The 18416-nt window shown below is 53.4% G+C and overlaps 1 protein-coding gene across 2 annotated transcripts in view; it reads right to left on the bottom strand.

Moving 5' to 3' along the window:
• Positions 1-9540: 9540 nt before the first annotated feature.
• Positions 9541-18416, bottom strand: part of NBL1 (NBL1, DAN family BMP antagonist) — a 28132-nt gene continuing 19256 nt past the window's right edge. For both annotated transcript variants that reach the window (XM_073316351.1, XM_073316350.1), the window contains exons 2-4: positions 13208-13402; positions 11941-12052; positions 9541-9844 (exon numbers count right to left, since the gene is read on the bottom strand). In XM_073316351.1, the coding sequence (XP_073172452.1) occupies positions 9587-9844; positions 11941-12052; positions 13208-13377 (540 nt within the window). In that variant the 5' untranslated portion in view covers positions 13378-13402 and the 3' untranslated portion in view covers positions 9541-9586. The remainder of the gene's footprint in view (positions 9845-11940; positions 12053-13207; positions 13403-18416) is intronic.

Raw genomic sequence — 18416 nt, 5'->3', positions numbered from 1 at the left:
TGATCTAGTACAGCCTCCCCTACCCCCATACTAAGGCAGGACAAAGTACACCTAGATCATCACTGATCACCTAGATCATCACTGTCCAACCCGTCCTTAAAAACTTCCAATGGTGGGGATTCCTCAACCTCCCTAGATAACTTCACTAGATGCTTCACGATACTTAGAATCAGCGAGTCTTTCCTAATATCCAGCCTAAATCACCATTGCTGCAGATTAAGCCAATTGCTTCTTGTCCTGTCTTCAGAGGACATGGAGAATAACTGATCTCATTGTTTCCTTATATCCGCCCCCAGCCATCTGTTGTCTCTTGTCTTATACTTGGATTTGAAAGCTCTTTGGGGCAGGGACTGTCTTTTTCTGTGTTTGTACAGCGCCTAGCACAAAAAAAGAATAAGAAGACTATTTTGTCCTCCTCCCTAAACCCTAAAGTCTTTTCAGCGCTTCATATTTTTATTTAGTTAAAAAAAACATTCAAATATTTAACTGTTATTAAATGCCTAAAATCGAGAGCGGCTCCAACAAATGTGGAGGGCGGGGGGAACTACACAGCTTTGTGTTTTGAACAGTCCACCTCCGGGTGCTTCTAAGATGTTTAATTTGCTGCTGTTGTTTAATTATCCAGCCACTGGACTGTTTCATGCTTCAAAAGAACGTCTTCCTGGGATTCACATTTGCAGAGGTGGGGCCGGATTCCGCGCTGTTTCACTGGCAATGACTAGAGTAATGCATTTGGCTTCAGCAGGGTTACTTTGGGTTGGAACCACTAGAGTAGAGAGCAGAATTTGGCCTATTTGGCCCGCAACTCTGATGGATCAGCGAAGCTTTAAATATTGAACATTTCCCGAGTAAGATGTTTGTCTCCCTTTTCCAGATGGGCGGGTGAATGCCAGCCAGCGTTTATTGTGCTCCTGAGACTCCAGCCCAGCTTCTGCCTCAGGGCGGAGGGGAAGAGGTGAGCAGCACGCACTGACAGTTCACAACAGAGGCTGGAGAAAGAGACAAGCAAACCCTCCAGATTTCCCCGAACGGCTTCAAGTGGCCTCTGGATGAATTATTGCTGCAGGACGAGGCTGGTCCCTGATCACTGACGGGCTGCTGGCGGAACTAATGGGAAACAGGGAAATGAACGAAAAGGAGTGATCCAAATGAATGGCTTTTCTCAGAGACGCTTTTTACCACCTCTTCAAAAACTCTGGCCAGTGCTCTCTCAATCCCTCACTCCCCAGCCTTATAGCTCAGCCCTGATCCCTGAACATCCGCCCTGCATGCTGTTTTGCAGAGCGTTACAAAAAATATCAAGTGGTGCACAGAGCAATGAGGACCTGCTGTTAGGCCCGGAGAAAATGTTCTTGTTAAGCATGACACTGCTGTGACTGCAGGAGGAAACTCACACGGCTCTCTCCACACTGTCCACTTGCTACAGAAGAAGAGAGCGCAGGGGCTGGGATCCAGGCAGCAGGGGATATATGAGACCCTTCCCAAGACCGGTCAGGAAACATTAAGAACAATAGCAGCAGAAGAGGCTGAACCTCAGGTCGGTCCTGAATCTGCAGGGATTTACCCCTGGCAACGAGGACATAACCGTACTTTGCCCGTATATGGTGCCTTTCTGCCAGAAATCCTAAAGCACCTTAGGCTTGAGGGCCAATATCATTAGGCTCAGTTCACCGATGGGGAGACCGGAGCACAGTCCAGGTTAGGCCAAGATGTTTCACAAGTAGGAGCCTGAACTTCTAGGGCCATATTTAAGCTCCCAAATAAGTGACCTGATTTTGCCAAAGTGCTGAGTTCCCATTGACACCTGTATAACACCTGCGCAAGTGGGATCAGAATCAGGCCCATAGTCTGGATGCCTTCAGCAATCCCAACACAGATGTCCAGACTGGTCACGAAGGGCCAGGGAGAATTCCCCATTACCACCCCCAAAATGAGACCCCTGGGAGCTGCTGGGTGCTGAGCCCTTTGGAAAAATCTGGCCACAGTCATTCAACACCAGGCTGTAAATGAGACCAAGGGGCTGTTTCGAGGAGGCTGCTTGGAACCCCCCCCCCGCCCCGCTTTAAATCCTGAGTTCTCTCCCACTAAGGCACGCAGATTTCAAGTACAACCTGGCCCATTCCGGGGCCGCTGTTGGCCGTATTTATCCTGAGAGCACTTGAATCCTGACACCAAGCCCATCAGCTGCAAGAGCAATAGGACGGGTTCAGCCATCACGGATCAATAATGTAGGACCGTCCCTCTGGCCTGCTGGCAAGGGGAGTCACAGTAAAGGAGCAGCCCTGGAGCTGACCAGGAGTATTCCCTCAGTATTCTTGCCAGCAAGTTAAAGAAGTATGGGCTGGGTGAATGGACTATAAGGTGGATAGAAAGCTGGCTAGATTATCGGGCTCAACGGGTAGTGATCAATGGCTCCATGTCTAGTTGGCAGCCGGTATCAAGTGGAGTGCCCCAGGGGTCGGTCCTGGGGCCGGTTTTGTTCAATATCTTCATAAATGATCTGGAGGATGGTGTGGATTGCACCCTCAGCAAGTTTGCAGATGACACTAAACTGGGAGGAGTGGTAGGTATGCTGGAGGGTAGGGATAGGATACAGAGGGACCTAGACAAATTGGAGGATTGGGCCAAAAGAAATCTGATGAGGTTCAACAAGGACAAGTGCAGAGTCCTGCACTTAGGACGGAAGAATCAAATGCACCGCTACAGACTAAGGACTGAATGGCTCGGCAGCAGTTCTGCAGAAAAGGACCTAGGGGTTACAGTGGACAAGAAGTTGGATATGAGTCAACAGTGTGCCCTTGTTGCCAAGAAGGCCAATGGCATTTTGGGATGTATATGTAGGGGCATTGCCAGCAGATCGAGGGATGTGATCATTCCCCTCTATTCGACATTGGTGAGGCCTCATCTGGAGTACTGTGTCCAGTTTTGGGCCCCACACTACAAGAAGGATGTGGAAAAATTGGAAAGAGTCCAGTGGAGGGCAACAAAAATGATTAGGGGACTGGAACACATGACTTATGAGGAGAGGCTGAGGGAACTGGGATTGTTTAGTCTGCAGAAGAGAATAATGAGGGGGGATTTGATAGCTGCTTTCAACTATCTGAAAGGGGGTTCCAGAGAGGATGGTTCTAGACTATTCTCAATGGTAGCAGATGACAGGACAAGGAGTAATGGTCTCAAGTTGCGGTGGGGGAGGTTTAGATTGGATATTAGGAAAAACTTTTTCACTAGGAGGGTGTGAAGCACTGGAATGCGTTACCTAGGGAGGTGGTAGAATCTCCTTCCTTAGAGGTTTTTAAGGTCAGGCTTGACAAAGCCCTGGCTGGGATGATTTAGTCGGGGATGGGTCCTGCTTTGAGCAGGGGGTGGGACTAGATGACCTCCTGAGGTCCCTTCCGACCCTGAGAGTCTATGATTCTATGATTATGCTGGGGTGGCTTGTGGTGACGGAGGGACTTCAGCCTAGCCGGAGAAGCCATTCCCGTGCTGCACACAGCGGCTTTTGGTGAAACGCAGAGAGGGCTTCAGCTCCAGCGCTTGCATTTACCTGCTTTTGAGGTGACCCATGAGAACAAATGCGCTTTATGGTTCTCGGCAGCGTCGCTGTAGCTGTGTGGGTCCCAGGATAGGAGCCAGACAAGGTGGGTGAGCTAATGCCTTGTTTATACTGGACTCTGGTTACCTTCCCCAGCCCTGGGGAAGAGCACTGTGCCACTCCGCCGCTTGTCCCGGCCACCAACAGACGTTGGTCCAATAACAGCTATTCCCTCACCCGCGTCGTCCCTCTCGCTCTGGTTCGCATCAGACCGTTCCTGGCTGAGCTTGACAAAGCCAGCGGAGAGACTGGGGTGTCTGGCTCCCACTTTGAATTCATGGGGGTTGGGCATTCCAAATGCCCCCCCCCGCCAGGGACCTTGATCCTGCCCCATACAAGTGCAAACACCTGGCGTTGAGCAGGGCAGGGCATGCAGGAAGGGAGCCCAACCTGTCGCTCATGGGAGCATGTTTGGGCAGCCACCAGGCTGCCCCAGACTAGCAGCAGGAAGGGAGCCTCGGAGCAAGCGGCTTTGTTAGCGTAAGAATCGCACCTGAGACCAAATGTCAGATGTCCCAGCTCTCTTCAGAGCAAGAGAGATCCAAGGGGCCGGAGACGTCCCACCACTCAGCAGAGAAGGCAGCACCCAGCACCTAGCCTCACTTGCACCCGCGGACAGTCTGTTCACCTCTTCGCTGGAGCACAATAACCGTGAGTTCCCTGCTGAGCACCGCACGAGGACGTGCAGGAACACGTTCAGAACGAAACCAGGCAGGGTGCAGAGAAGGGCTGGATCTGTCTTGTTTTGTTACTCACCCCTGCCCCCACCAGGTGGAGAGATCAGAGCGACGGGAGCTGCAGGCAGTGAGTCCACATGTCCAGGGAAACAGCCCACATCCAAAATGGGGGCAGGGAAGGGGAGTGACCAGGCAGCTGTCTCCACACATTAATCTGAGTTCATTTCCATCTTGGCTCCTAGCACCAGCCTTCTCACGTCCCCAGGCACTCTGGCTGCTGCAGGAAAGGTGGGGGGGCTGGATCAGTGGCTGGGTAGGGATGGGGCCGAGACAGGATCTCAGCCTGATCAGCGCAGGGAGAGACCCAAGAACCACCCTTCTACTTCATTCTGTTCCTTCCTGGTACAAAGGACAATGTCAAACCCACCTGGGAAGGAGAGGCGGGGAAGGGCTGGTCTGACGGCTCCTGAAACAGGGTCCCAGAGCTCAGCCCAGTCCTACCCCAGAGTGCTTGGGCCCAGCCCCATCTCAGACTGCCCCAGAGCTTCCATGGGATGCATATAACTGATGTGGAATAATGGTCACTGGCCCTTTAACGCTCAGTGGGGCAGGGGGAGTGCTGTCTCTCTCTGTATCACAGGAAGCCCTCCCAACCATTCCTTAGGCTCCATGAAGCTTGAAACCGCCTTGCTAAGGCCTCTTACCTCCCTCTACCATCTACCCTCGGCCAGCCCTCTCATCTCAGGGGTTTTGGAGCTCACTGGGAATGAGCTGCTGGGACAGACTGCCCAAGGTTCGGGGGTCACTGTGAACCAGCACTGCTGGGGGACATTACTGCAACCAGAGACTGCTGCAGAGCCATGCCTGGAAGAAGCAAACTCCCCGGACAAATCAAGATGCACCCAGGACAAATGGCTCTGCGGAGCTGTCTCGGTGAGCGCTTCCTCTACCCCATTAATCTTGGGACCTCATTTCCCCGTGGGAGTCACACAGACCAACCCTCCTATACACCTCTGTGCCAACGGCCCCCTGGCTGACATGCCTAGGCAGGGCAGACTAGGTGCTGATTGCTCCTGGAGGTTTATTTAGAGCTGCAATTACACCAGGACACCCTCACTTCCTCAGCCCCAACCATGCTCTGTGCTGAGAGCAAGGAAAGCGTCAGCCAGCACCGGACTCTTAACTGGTGTCAATATAGCTATGCAGAGTTACACCCGCTGAGGATCTGGCCCTAATTGCTTAGGAGACACTGCAGCTCTCGTCAGCAAAACACTTGCTATAAAGCAGATCTTTGGGTCTTTGGTTGATGGCCACATTTTTGCTGAGATAAGCAGCCATCCCACTTTCCCCGACTAGCAATATACCGGTTTTACTTCAGTCAATGTACAGGGGTGCAAGTGGGGCTCTGAATCAGGCCCTCGGTTGCTAAGAACGGTGAAGTCTGTGAGTGCAGCATTTTGCTCTGTTTGCTGCAGAGATGAATTCAGGCTGATTAAAGCCGCATTTTTAAACACAAGGTAAAAATGCTGCTGCTGCCCCATGAACATCATTCAGTGCAGAGACACGCCTGCCAGCCTGGGCTGCATTTCCCTGCATCGGTTCTATTCCCCAGCTCTCCCTTCTTGGGAACATTTGCAGGACAAAAGGATCTTGGCTTTCACAGAGTCAGCTTTGCTGTCTTCTTCTCCCTCTTTTTACTGTAGGATCTCCTAGCAGGGGCATCACAATTTCCACAGCAGCCACCTCACTGCCAGTGGCACAGAGATGGGGTTGTGATTTGGAAGGAGTAGCCAGACAGGACAGCTAGGCAGTTCAAGAGTGAGAGGTGGCCCAGTGGTTCCTGCTATAGCCTAGGACTCATGTTCAGGTCCCTGCTCTGCCTCTCCTATGTGACCTTGGGCAAGTCATTTAAGCCCAGATCCTCATAGCTATTTCGGGTCCTAACTTCCTAGCCTCCCTTTGAGGATCTGGGCCTCAGCCTTGCTGTTCCTCATCTGTAAAATGGGGGATGTAGCACGGCCCTAGCTCACAAGGGAGTGGTGAGGATAAAGCCACTGAAGACTGCGAGGTGCTCAAACACTGTGGGCCCTGTTATGCTCAAGATGGAGACGATCAGTGTCATCTCGAGGTTGTCACCAATAAGGACGGAAAGTTAATGGCTACTGGCTGTTTGGTGGCCCCAGTCCAGTTCCTAGCAGAGAAGCGTCCTGTACAACTGGCACTGGTTGTCCCCCTTGTTGGTGTTCCCAGCTGTGGGACTGGATGATAGAGACTGAGCGCCTCTCTGATCCCTAGAGATAGTCCCAGTGCCCAGACAGCATGCCTGTGCCATCCCTGCTCTGTAGATGTCTCTCCAGGTCAAGAGGTGGCTGGAGCATGTTCACACACTTCCTTAGATTCTCATCAGCCCCCGAACTGCTTTTACCTTCCGCTGGTTTTATCTTTCCATTCTGCTCAAACCACCTGGAGCGTTGCTAGCCCGTGCCGGGGGTCCACACCGCGGCATCTTCACTGCCGATCTTAGCCGGGCAAGCTCGATTAAAGCTAGCACAGGTACGCCTACCCGAGTTGCAGTCACACCTCCAATTGCAAGTGTAGACGTACCCTCAGAGGAGGAACCCAGCTCCAAAAAGGATCAGTGCCCCCGAGTAGTTAAACCCTTAGGAACAGGAGTCATTTGAGACTATCCCAGTCATTTTAACCCGAACCTGCCGGATTCCGCCTTTTGTAAACCTGGAAGAAGAATTTCAAACATGCCCTGCTCCAGCTAAGAGGCCCAGAAACTTTTCTTGACTTCATGGATATTCTCTTTGGACCAAGGGTTCCACCTAGTGGTGAACTAGTTGTAACCACTCAGGTTTCTGTGGAGAGATGGTCCCTGCGCTTGTTACTCCAGAGGATGCTATTGGACATCAAATATACCAGCTGTGTCAGTGACTTTTCCTGCTCTCCCCAGTCGCAGGGACGCAGCTTGTTGGCTGTTTCCATTCCTGGTCAGCAGCACTGGTTCACTGTGTAATGGTGGCTTCAAGGGGCAGAAGTTAATAAACTGAGCAATTATTTTTAAAACGTTCCCCTGAATAGGTTAAGTGCAGCAGAAATTCAGAGATGTCCCAGGTCCTCCAGTACCAGCTTCCATTCTGCCCTAGCTTTGCTCGGAATAAACCCAGTTCAGGCCCAGCATAAGCAGACACCCCACTTCTTGGGCATCAGTAGGGTTGCATTCGGCTCCGTTGCCAAAGAACTACGAAACGATGAGGCGTGGAAGTTAAAACTAATTTATTTAAGAAAAAAATCCCGTCAAAAGGAAAAATATATTGATTACAAGCTCTGGAAGCTTTTGTCAGAGCAGCAACAAAGAGATCAGCTTTATACAACAGAGCGAAGGTGGCTAGCTAGACAGGCAGGGCTGGCCCCCAGGTCCCCAACCAAACGTCTTCCCGATCCCCGGCAGTGTGAAGGTGAGATAAGGAGCAATTCCCAGCTAAGTTCCATTCCCGTCAAGGAGATCAACTCACCCCCTCCCTCCACTGTCTGTTAAAGTGCTGCAGAGAAGCCAAGGCGGGAAGGGGACATTGGAAAAGAGTCTATGGCACGTACCCCAGCTGTGCCCAGACTCCCTGGTATAGGGATGCCACCCAATCTGTCGCTGGCTCAACCGAGCTCCATACTGAGCGAGGATCCCCAGTGCTCACTGTGCACCCTGGCTCCCTCCCATCAGTGAGAGCGAGGTGCATACGAGCTCTACAGGCAGGCGAGCCAGAAGGGCCCCTCTCTCAGGTGCCAGGCGGAGCAGAGAGAGACCCCTCCATGCCCAACAGCTCCTTACAAAACCATTGGGAACAGACACAAATATGGCAGGAGGTTTGGCTGCGCGGTGAGGTGGGGAGAGGAAGGAAGGTTTCTGGGTCCACTTGTAAAACATTAGGCCTCGAGCCCCAATTCTGGCTGGCCCCTGGGAAGGGAGCAACCAGCAACTCAGGCTAGCAAGCATCCAGCTCCGACTCTGAGTGGCTGAATATCTCCCAGTCACTGACCCTTCCCACGTTGTGGAGATGCCAGGGCTGCCTGGATTCTCCTCTCCCCTAAGCCATATCGGCCTCCCCCAAGTCCCCTGACACTCCCCAGCAGGCCCCGCCTTCCCCCACGGGAGCTCTTCCTTCTCAGCTGGGTGCACACCAGGTTTGCAGTGGACTCAGACTAGGCAGCAAGCAAGGAGAGTCCCTCCTGCCCCTTGCTCTGCTTCTCCTTGACCCACACCAGAGGACGAGGGACGGGAGGGAGCACCAGGGTCCATCAATAAACCCAGAGACATGAGCAAGTGGAAACACACTGTTTTCTGGGGCAAGACCAATAAGATCCAAAGAATACAGAGCATGGGAGTGCTGGAGAAATACAGAGTCCCTAGACCCCCCCCCCACTCCCTTCCACCAGCCCTCCTGGCCCCTGATAGGCCACCATGTCATTCCTGTCCCAGGCCCCAGCATGCATGTGCATCTCCTCCCACCCTCAAAGCCCAGCATGCCCAGCACACACCATCTCCGTCCCGCGGATAACCAGCACTGGGGATAAAACCCTTCTTAGGCGCCCCCATTTCCCTCCTGGAGTCACATTCGGGGCAAAGCAAGAACCAAGACTTGCCTGAACCCAGAGCTGGGTGCAGTTTCAATCAGCGAATTCCTCTGGGTATGGAGAAAGAAAGATCTTCTTATCCCCTAGCCAAGGCCTCAGTGTTGAAGTCTCCCTACACCACCCACCCCGAGGGACAACAGAGAGGCAGGGCACCCCTGCCCTACACCCTCAGGAGGCTGGAGGGATACCCCACTCCCAGGAGGCTGTGGGAAACAGCTCACCCTCGCAGACATCCCAGGAAAGCAGCAGGAGGTGGAGCAAAGAGAGGCTGGTCTCCCAGCAAGAGTCCGTTAAAACTACGGAAGTAAAGGAAGAGAAAGCATAAGAGGCTCTGAAGCCCGGTTCCAAACCCTGCAGAGCCAGCCTGTGCCAACCTCAGCCCCTGAGGGGTCCCGTCCTGCCCCTCCCAGCTGCTGCCCCTAACCTCCCGCCCTCTCACAATATATTATCACTATGATGTGCAAGTAGGTTTGCTCAGATCCCCCCCACGCTCCCATCCCCACGTCTCAGCCCAAGCCCCGTCTGCACCTCGGACGTTCTTGCCCACCCCACAGCGCCGCTAAGAGCAAAGCATGATGGGTAGTTAGTAGACAGGTAAGACACCCCGCAGCCCCACCCCCTCCCCCGTGCACCACCCCCCGTCCGCACTGCAGGCTGGAAGGACAGTCCTGGAGAGCGTGGGTCACTCCTCGCCGCCCCGCCCCTCCTCGCGGTGGTGGTTGGAGACAGGAGCCTCTTCCGCCTCCTGCTGGTGGTGCGCGTAGTGATGGGGGCTGGGGCCCTCGGCGGGCAGGTTCTCCTCTGCGTTCAGGTAGACATTGAACAGCGCCCCCTCGTGGCTCGGCTCCTTCCCGCAGGCCTGGCAGCTGCAGTGGAGGATCTTCTCCACCAGCTTGTCGACTCTGGGGATCTCGGCGTTGCCCGGGCACTCCAGCGTCACCTGGATCAGAGGAAGAGGAGGGGAGTGAGCGGGAAATGATCCCCCTCCCCTCCAAAACATACCCCAGCCCACTGCAGGGCTAGGCGGGGCACACAGCTCAGAGCCCACTCTGCCCCAGTCCAGCTGGAAGCTCTTATGGGCAGGTTCCGTCATTTCCTAGGAGTCTGCAAAACCCACTGGTCAGTGTCCCATGTTCAGAGAATGCACGTCTGTTACAGCTCAGCAAGCCTCAAGCTGCGGAGCTGCAGTTTCCAACCTTTTGACACCTAAGATCACTTTTTGAACCAAAGGGCAACTCAGGATCTAACCCGCCCCTTCCCCAAAGCGCCGCCCTGCTCACTCCATCCCTCCCTCTCTCGCTCTTCCCTGCCCTCACTCATTTTCACCGGGCTGAGGCAGGGGGTTGGAGTTCGGGATGTGGTGAGGGGTGCAAGCTCTAGGAGGGAGTCAGGATGAAGGCGGGGGCTCCGGGCTAGGGCAGGGGGTTGGGGTGGACAAGGGGGTTCAGGGTGCTGGCTCTGGGAGGGGGTTCAGCGTGGGGCTTGGGATGCAGAAGGGGGTGTGGAGTGTTGGCTCTGGGAGGGGGCTCAAGGTGGGGCTTGGGGTGCAGGAGGGGGTATGGGGTACTGGCTCTGGGAGGGGGCTCAGGGTGGGGCTTGGGGTGTAGAAGGGGGTGTGAGGTGCTGGCTCTGGGAGAAGGCTCAGGATGGGGCTTGGGGTGCAGGATGGGGATAGGGTGCTGGCTCTGGGAGAAGGCTCAGGATGGGGCTGGGGGTGCAGGAGGGGGATAGGGTGCTGGCTCTGGGAGGAGTCTCAGGGTGGGGCTTGGGGTTCAGCCTCCCGCTGGGCAGGACTTACGTCCTGTGGCTCCCTGTCGTTGGTGGGTGCAGGAGGCTAAGGCAGGCTCCCTGCCTACCCCGACCCCACACCACTCCTGCACCCCTTCAGCCCCTGGGATAGGGAGGAGGGGGGAACGAGGCTCCATGCGCTGCCCCTCTCTGAAAGCACCGCCCCTGCAGCTCTCCCGGCCAATGGGAGCTGCGGGGGCGGTACCTGCAGGCAGGAGCAGTGCACAGAGGGAGACCCCTGCCCCCACGCCACCCCCCAGCCTGCGAGGCTGAAGTGGCTGCTTCCAGAACCGGTGTGGGGCCAGGGTAGGCAGGGAGTCTGCCTTAGCAGCAGCCACATTGTGCTGCCACCGGAGATCGTGATCGACTGGTTGGTGACCACTACTGTAAAGACTCTCAGCTCTGGAGGCCCCAGTTCAATCCCTGATGTTGGCCAAGGGGGAGGAATTGCATTTGTACAGCACCTGGCACAGCGAGTCCCCAGCCAGGCACCACTGCAATAGAAATATCAAATAATAAGAAACTTGGCCGGCCCTTGCAAATGCCCCCATTAGCTGGGCATCCAGAATCAGACGTGGCTTTGGAAAGTTTTGCCCTAATTCACCTGCCCCAAAGGCGCCCAGCGAGTCAACAGCAGAGCTCAGAACAGACCCTAGTTCTCCTGACTCCTAGGACCAGCTGGCTTTAGAGCCCCACGTATGCATTTAGTGATTCACATGCACTGAGGGCATCCCTGAACCAGCACCAAAGGCAGGGTCCCAGGCTCACTCGGATTAATGGGGCGATGCCTGGGGCGTGCGAGGGCACAGAGACGTTGCTGGCGAGGAGATTGGTGGGTGACTGGCAGATGAGATGTGGGAGACTGTTTCAGGCATGGAAGAAGGCACAAAGCCATGAGTGGGAGACGGAGACAAAGGGAGGGATCAGACGAGAGGGCATGTGGGCGTGACAGCAGAAATGAATAATGCATGGAGTCACGGGGCGGAGGGATGGCTCAGCAAGCGTTTATGTATTTATTATTATTCATAACAATAGACTTGCCTGGACTAGCACTTTCCATCTAAGGATCACAGGGCACTTGAGAGACGTCAACAAATCACCCCATGCCCATGGCACCAGTGGGGAAACTGAGGCACAGAGCAGGCAGGACTAAAATCCGGATCTCTCAATTCCCAGGCCTGCACCCAAACTGCAAAGCCAGCCATCCCCAGGTACTCAGAGGGCCTTAGAACAGGAGGTGTTACTCACGATTTCCCACATGGACTGCGCGGGCATGCAGGAGTCACAGTGCACCAGGGACTCCGTAGACTGAGGGAAGGTGTTGGGGACGCTGTAGCTGAAGCACTGTCCCAAGCAGGCCCTGTGAAGAAAAGGCAGGAGTAAAGCCCATGTAGCAGAGCATTAGATGGGACTGGGAGCTTGATGCAAACCAGGCACGAGACGCTCCCTGCCTAGGGCTCTGGTAGCAGGCAGTGCTTGCCGGAGGCGAGGGAGGTAGCAAGATCATGGTCTTCTACCGGGACAGGCTGGAGATAGGTGGCTAGAGAGCTGTCACAATGGGAAAAGAGCCAGGGCTTCTCTCTGCAGCCGCTCAGCCCCACAACCAGAGCTGCTCCAGCAGTGATGAAGCAGGTAGCGTCTCAATGCAGCACCCTTCTCCTCCGCCCTATGAAAAGCTCCCCGTATGCCCTACAGCGAGCCAGCATCCGATGGGCCAGAGAAGCAGAGGTGGGACTGAAGGACTTGGACGGAAGTGGTGGGGAGAGGAAGGAGGAGTCCTTGCCTTGGCTTTCCTATGCTGGGACACATACGGCCTGCATGTGTGACCCCTGGGCTCAAGGAGTGACTCAAAGCGTGACCCAGTTGAACAAGATAAAGCTGCATTGCCATAAACACTGTGCACACCCCACAGCCACTTGGGATGTTGGGGGGGGAGAACTCAGATTCTCATACATCAAGAGCCCAGCTTGCCACTTGGGAAAAACCAATTGCACTACAGGGTCTATGACACAGCTGAGCAGTTCCGAGTCCATCCAGTAGAGGGCAGTGGTGTGCACACAAACGCCAGCTCGTTACGGTATCCTGCTGTCAGTGACCAGAGCAGAACCCAGGGGCTGTGGCATTGTTCCTGGACTCTTCCAGGAGAGGACATCATCAGGGTCACTGCAGCTTGAAGTCACTTGCAAGAGAGTCACACTGCGCTTTAAGTCTCTTAAGAGGGAAATGAGGGCTTGAGTGCACATTTCCGTCAGTGTCTCCCAGCTTGGAGAGTGGTAACAACCTGTTCTAGGAACCTCCTCCTAGTTCTGGCTCTGCCACCCAACCAATCGACTCCCTACTACAGCCCCGTGTTGCTAAATCCAGATGGTGCCAACTAGGGCTCTGGTCCTGAAATCGACTCAAAATCTTCTCCCTTAGCAGGGAGTCTGCATCAGGCAAAGTAACCTGAAGAGTAAAGGAAGCAAGTTGCATCTTGAGAAGCCCTGAGCTGCATTTCAGCCTGCTCCCCCCGTACCTGTTCTGGATGGACTTCGACTCACAGCCGCTGTGCCCCACTATCTGGGTGATGTTCTTCGCCTCACACCACGCACTCTTGTCTGGGAAAAGGGCCAGTTTGTTAATGGGAGGTGGCGCAGCCAGGATCACAGCTGGGAAGAGGGCAGCCACCAGGAACCGTAACATCATGGCCAGCTCCGCCGAAACCCTAGAACTAGAATCCAAAGAGCAAAGCTTGAGCAGGTGAGAAAGTGAGCTCCATCCCCTCCCTCAGATCTCAAAGCGCCTTAGGATCCTTCCTGCACTAAGCCCCACAAGCCCCCTGGGAGGAAGGAGCGAGGTAATACCCGTTTGCCTAGGTTCCTGTGGGCCCTTCCTCAGACTGGGGACCAGACAGTGAGCACTCGCCCATCCCACCCAGATGTGCCCTATAAATCAGGCCCTATATGATGCTGTAAGTGCTGGAGTCTGGTCCATCCTTCCTCTGCAGTACTGGCCTCTCTGCGAGCCAGGCATTTATCCATCACAAGCCAGGTTAGAGGGACGGGAGCAAACGGCAGGGCAGAAGCTGGGGGTTGCTCCTGATGGGAGGAGGCCTGGGTGAATCATTTCCTTGGGCTTTATGGGGAACCAAACCCAGGTGCCGCAATGTGTGGTGGGGGATAGGATGGATCACAGCAATGGAAGCCGAGCACCACTCCCATCACCTACTGTCCTGAAAAGGCACTCACCCCGCTCCAGCGCGGTCTGCTCCACAGATAGACCTGCTAGCGGAGAGGCCAAACCCCCTTCCAACAATCTCTCCCTCCCCCTGGCACCTGGTGCATCCTCACCGAGGGGCATGTGGTATCTGGCACAGCCCTAGCATCGTCCTGCTATGGAGACTGCAGCAGAGCCCGGCGCCCAGGGGGTTGGTGACGGCGCCCCCAGGGCCACGGACACAGTATAAAGTGTCATGTATGCCTCAGTATGACAACGGATCATTTCTCGAGCATGGCAGATAAGGCCCAGGGCTGCTCTGCCCTGAGGAACTTACAAGCCACACAGAAAATAGCAACAAGGGACCGAGATTTGCCCCATTATTTCCTGTTTCCTTGCTCCTGCATCCGCCCCCACCTTCCCCCGCCCCGAGCTTTTAATGCTCTCCATCATTATTCTCCTGCTGTGGGCACAGGGACTTGTTACGCACTGCGCAGCGTGGACCTGGGTGGCACGGAAGGGGTTGGGATGACAGGATGCCCCTTCTCTCAGCAGCTGGCAGTCTGGGAGGAGGCCAGAAACACCTTGGTAGACTCTGGCGAGCTGAGTAGGGAAGGCAGAGATTCAACCATCTCCTAGGGAAGGTTGGGGTTTGTATCTAGTGCATCACCTCTCTGCTGCATACACGCTCCACACATTGCCATGAGAACTGGCCGAGCAACCAGCGCCAGCAGGCACGGCCCCTCACGCAGTGGAGAGATCTGAGCACTTGCAGACCTGGCCCTGTTTGCACACCAGAGCCGCTGTCACCCCTAACCAGATGGAGCAGAAATGGGTGCAGGAGGGAGCTCAACACATCAGAGCTAAGACATCCTGCAGGAACAGAACCTCCCACCAAGTTTCTCCTGGGGGACTGGGGGAAGGGACTGAGGTCAGTTATCACCTGAACCCTACACTGAAGGCATTGGGCCAAACCACAGCTTTCTGGAAGGGCTTGAATTCACAGTCACTGGTCCCTGGTTACATGTGTTACCTTGCACCACGCGCTTTTATCCAGAAAAAGAAGTCACCTACACCCCAGAGGGAGCACAGCCCACTGGTGAGAGCAAACATCTTAGAGTTAGGAGACCACAGATCTGTTCCCAGCTCTGCCACCAACATGCTGTGGGGTAACCAATTCACTGGGCACTATGCCTCAGTTTACACACAGAGTAAAAGGGAGATAAGAACACCTCACCATAGTCTTTGGAGGGCTTATTCATTTGGGTTACAAAACTGCCTTGAAATCCAGGTGGAAGGAACCAGAGAAAAGCCCAGTAGGTACAGATGGGCCTGAACCATCAAGTCCAGATCCAAATGGGCCCACAGCTTTCAGGGCTGAGTCCGTCTCTTGGCAGCACTGACAGCAGCAGAGCTGGGGAGATGAGCGTCTCTCCTGTAAACCACTGAGCAGGGCGCCCTGTGCCCCGAGAACCCTTCACTTTTGGGTTGAGAAAGGGACCTGCAGGAGAGGCCTATTTCATTGCCTCATCCCACCATAACCCTCTGCCCGTTCAATCGCAGACTGACTCAGGGCCAGCAGCTGATGCCTACCTGTGCCAGCAGCGATCTTAATCCTTCCATCGCTGCTCACAATGTTCCCGAATAATAATAAGAAAAAGCATCACAGGAAGAGGTTGAGCTGCTGTCTGGGGCTTGGTCTAGAGTCTAAGCACTTGCATTACAAACCTCCCTCCCACCCCAGCCTTCTTCCTAGTTAATATTCATGACAACATCCCTTCGCCGCTCTCTGTGGTCTCCAGCTGCCGGGCAATATTAAATTATCCCGTGACTGTTTCACTCCCCTCCCTCTGGGGCTAGCCAGGCCACTTCTCTGACCCCTCCTGCAGCTCTCGGTTAGGGTAAGTGTGCAGTGCATCATTCTGTGTGTTTTATATTCAGGGCCAACGAGGAAATCACCCATGGTCATTCGTTGCCAGGGAGCAGAGAGCTCAGAAGTTAGAAGTGAAGAAACCGCTCTGACTTCTGGTGCTAAAAGCAGCCCTGCAGGAGGTTGGCAGCACCTAAGAAGCAGGCCAGAGCTTAGTGTAACTGTCCTTCAGAGCTGCGAATGCTTCTTATTACGGCCTAGGGCCACAAACACCAACAGCACAGGCCTCTGATAGCAGCAGCATCAGGACCAGGAATTCATCCTCTTTAGATCAGAAAGCACAGTGAATTATTGCCTAGGTGTAGCTGTGTGCCACTTACAGACAGCGGCCTTTCACTGAGGAGCAAAGGGATCTTTCGCTATCTAGAGCTGCCTTCCATATACAATCGGGTTTCCTTGCATGCAGGCTAAGAAACTCCAGGCGTTTCCATTCCCAGAGGTTCTTCCCAGTTGCCCCATCAGGGGAGCAGAGTTTGTCTCCTTCCCACTCCAGAGGGGTTGAAAGTTGTAAAATGTGTATTTAGACTGGAGAGGTGCAGGGAGAGAGAACTGTCCCCAGTTCCTGCTACCTCCATTAAAAGACAAACCACAGTCACCATTAACAAACCCTCTTTCCATGGCTTCTTCCATTAGCTCAGAATGAAGATGCAACCAGTTTACTCGACGGAAAGAACTAAAGGCACAAGCTAGGGACTCCGAAATCACACTCTTGAACCTCCTCCATATAAGCTCCAGGTTTCCTTAGCAGTCAGAGAACTAGACAGCTTCATTTCCAGACGTCTCCAGCAGGTGTCGCTGCAGGGCAACACCAGGTAGTGGGGTCAGGAAACCTCAGGCTGCATGCAAGGAAGCCAGGGAAATGCCCAATCTATATAATTTGCTTTTATGGACCCATTCAAATTTAGTGACAAGTGGGGTGAGGTTTTCGATTTGCATTAACCACAAGGACTGGGACTCAGTCTGTGGATTGGAGGATTTCTTGAGAGTGGAGGTATAAAATTACCCTGCTACGCTGATCAGCGTCAAATATTACTTGCCACCAGACATATGTTTCCTTCTAGGCCAGAAACACAGAATCTATGGAGAGAGAGGCCTGGACCAAAGTGCCAGCTATTAATACCCTGATCACTGGCGAAAAGCAGGCTCCATGGAAATAAGAGATTTTTTTTTCCTTCAGAGGGTTTGGATGGAGTTGTGGCTGGAGTCAGACATTTGGACTACTTAAAATACTAGTTAAAAGCATTTGATTTGTTATTTCCGTCTATTTCTTTATCCAGTGCCTGATCCAAAACCCACATAGAAGCCAATGGAAAGAATCCCACTGATTTACATGGATCCAGCCCTAAAAGGTTTGCTGGAAGCATATTTGCTGGAAACACACAAAAAATTACAGCCCAGTGTCAGAGGAGGCTCTGGATAAGAGAGTCCCAACCCTCTGCCCCTCCTCTTGTCATTCAGATAATCTGTATGCAACTCTGCAGGGTGAAATGTACCAGATTAGAGAGTCCCCAGATGTTTTCTGTAAAATAGGATAGTCTTATTTAGCAGCTCCTGTGACTCACGGATTCATACATTCATATACTTCATGCATCCGATGAAGTGAGCTGTAGCTCATGAAAGCTTATGCTCAAATAAATTTTTTAGTCTCTAAGGTGCCAAAAGTACTCCTTTTCTTTTTGCAAATACAGACTAACACGACTGCTACTCTGAAACCATACATTTTAAGGGACCCTTAGATCATCTGATCTGGCCTCCTGTATAACATAAGCCGTAGGCTTTCACCCAGTTACTGCTGCACTGAGCCCAATAACTTGACTCAAGTTTATCTCCCAGAAAGGCACCCAGTCTTGATCCAAAGACATCAAGCGGTAGGCAGTCTGAATGCTGTCATCTCTCAGCTCCTCTGAAGGGGTGCTCAGCATCTAGGGCAACCAGCCCTTAGGCTGAAATTTATGAAGAGTTTCATTTATTTACTAGCCATGATGTAAGAAAAAATCATCTTTTTCTTATTGCGCTGATACGTGATGCTTACAAAGCTTGTCTCTACAAGCCTCACTCACACCAGTAGCCTTCATTGACATGCATTATTCCAGAGTTGTCAATGGAGCTCCTCACGTGAGTAAGAGTTTGCAGGCTCCAGGTGAGCTGCGTCGGGGATCTAGCCTTTTCAAAGCTTCCACTGAAATTTAAGAAGAGTTGGGTGGCTAAATCCCTTCACCGGCTCAACCTCGGGTTCTACATTTCTCCCAAACTGAATCGTGGGGGGCCGATCCTGCTCCCATTAAAGTCAACGGGAACTTTGCCAGCTCCTTGAAAGAGTGCACAATTAGGCCACAAATAATTGCGTTTAAAAAACAATGCGAATTGCACAGCAGCATCGTTAACCTTTAAGATATTTATCGGTTGTGGGGAGGAGTTCTACACAGGCTTACAGACCTGCCTGTGCAGATCTGATTGCAGAATCAGGGCTCCTGGAGACCCAAAGAGCAGCACGGAGTTCCCTGAGGGGGCGTTAATATTTCCTCTGGGGTTGGCGTGGCACTTGTTTAGATATTCCAAAGAGAAAAGCGATTCCTTCTTTCCACAGAAGGCTTCTCAG

Source organism: Lepidochelys kempii, chromosome 18, assembly GCF_965140265.1.
Source record: "Lepidochelys kempii isolate rLepKem1 chromosome 18, rLepKem1.hap2, whole genome shotgun sequence".
Taxonomy (NCBI): domain Eukaryota; kingdom Metazoa; phylum Chordata; order Testudines; family Cheloniidae; genus Lepidochelys; species Lepidochelys kempii.
Note: the sequence above shows the minus strand (reverse complement) of the source record. Positions and strands in the feature narration are given on the sequence as shown.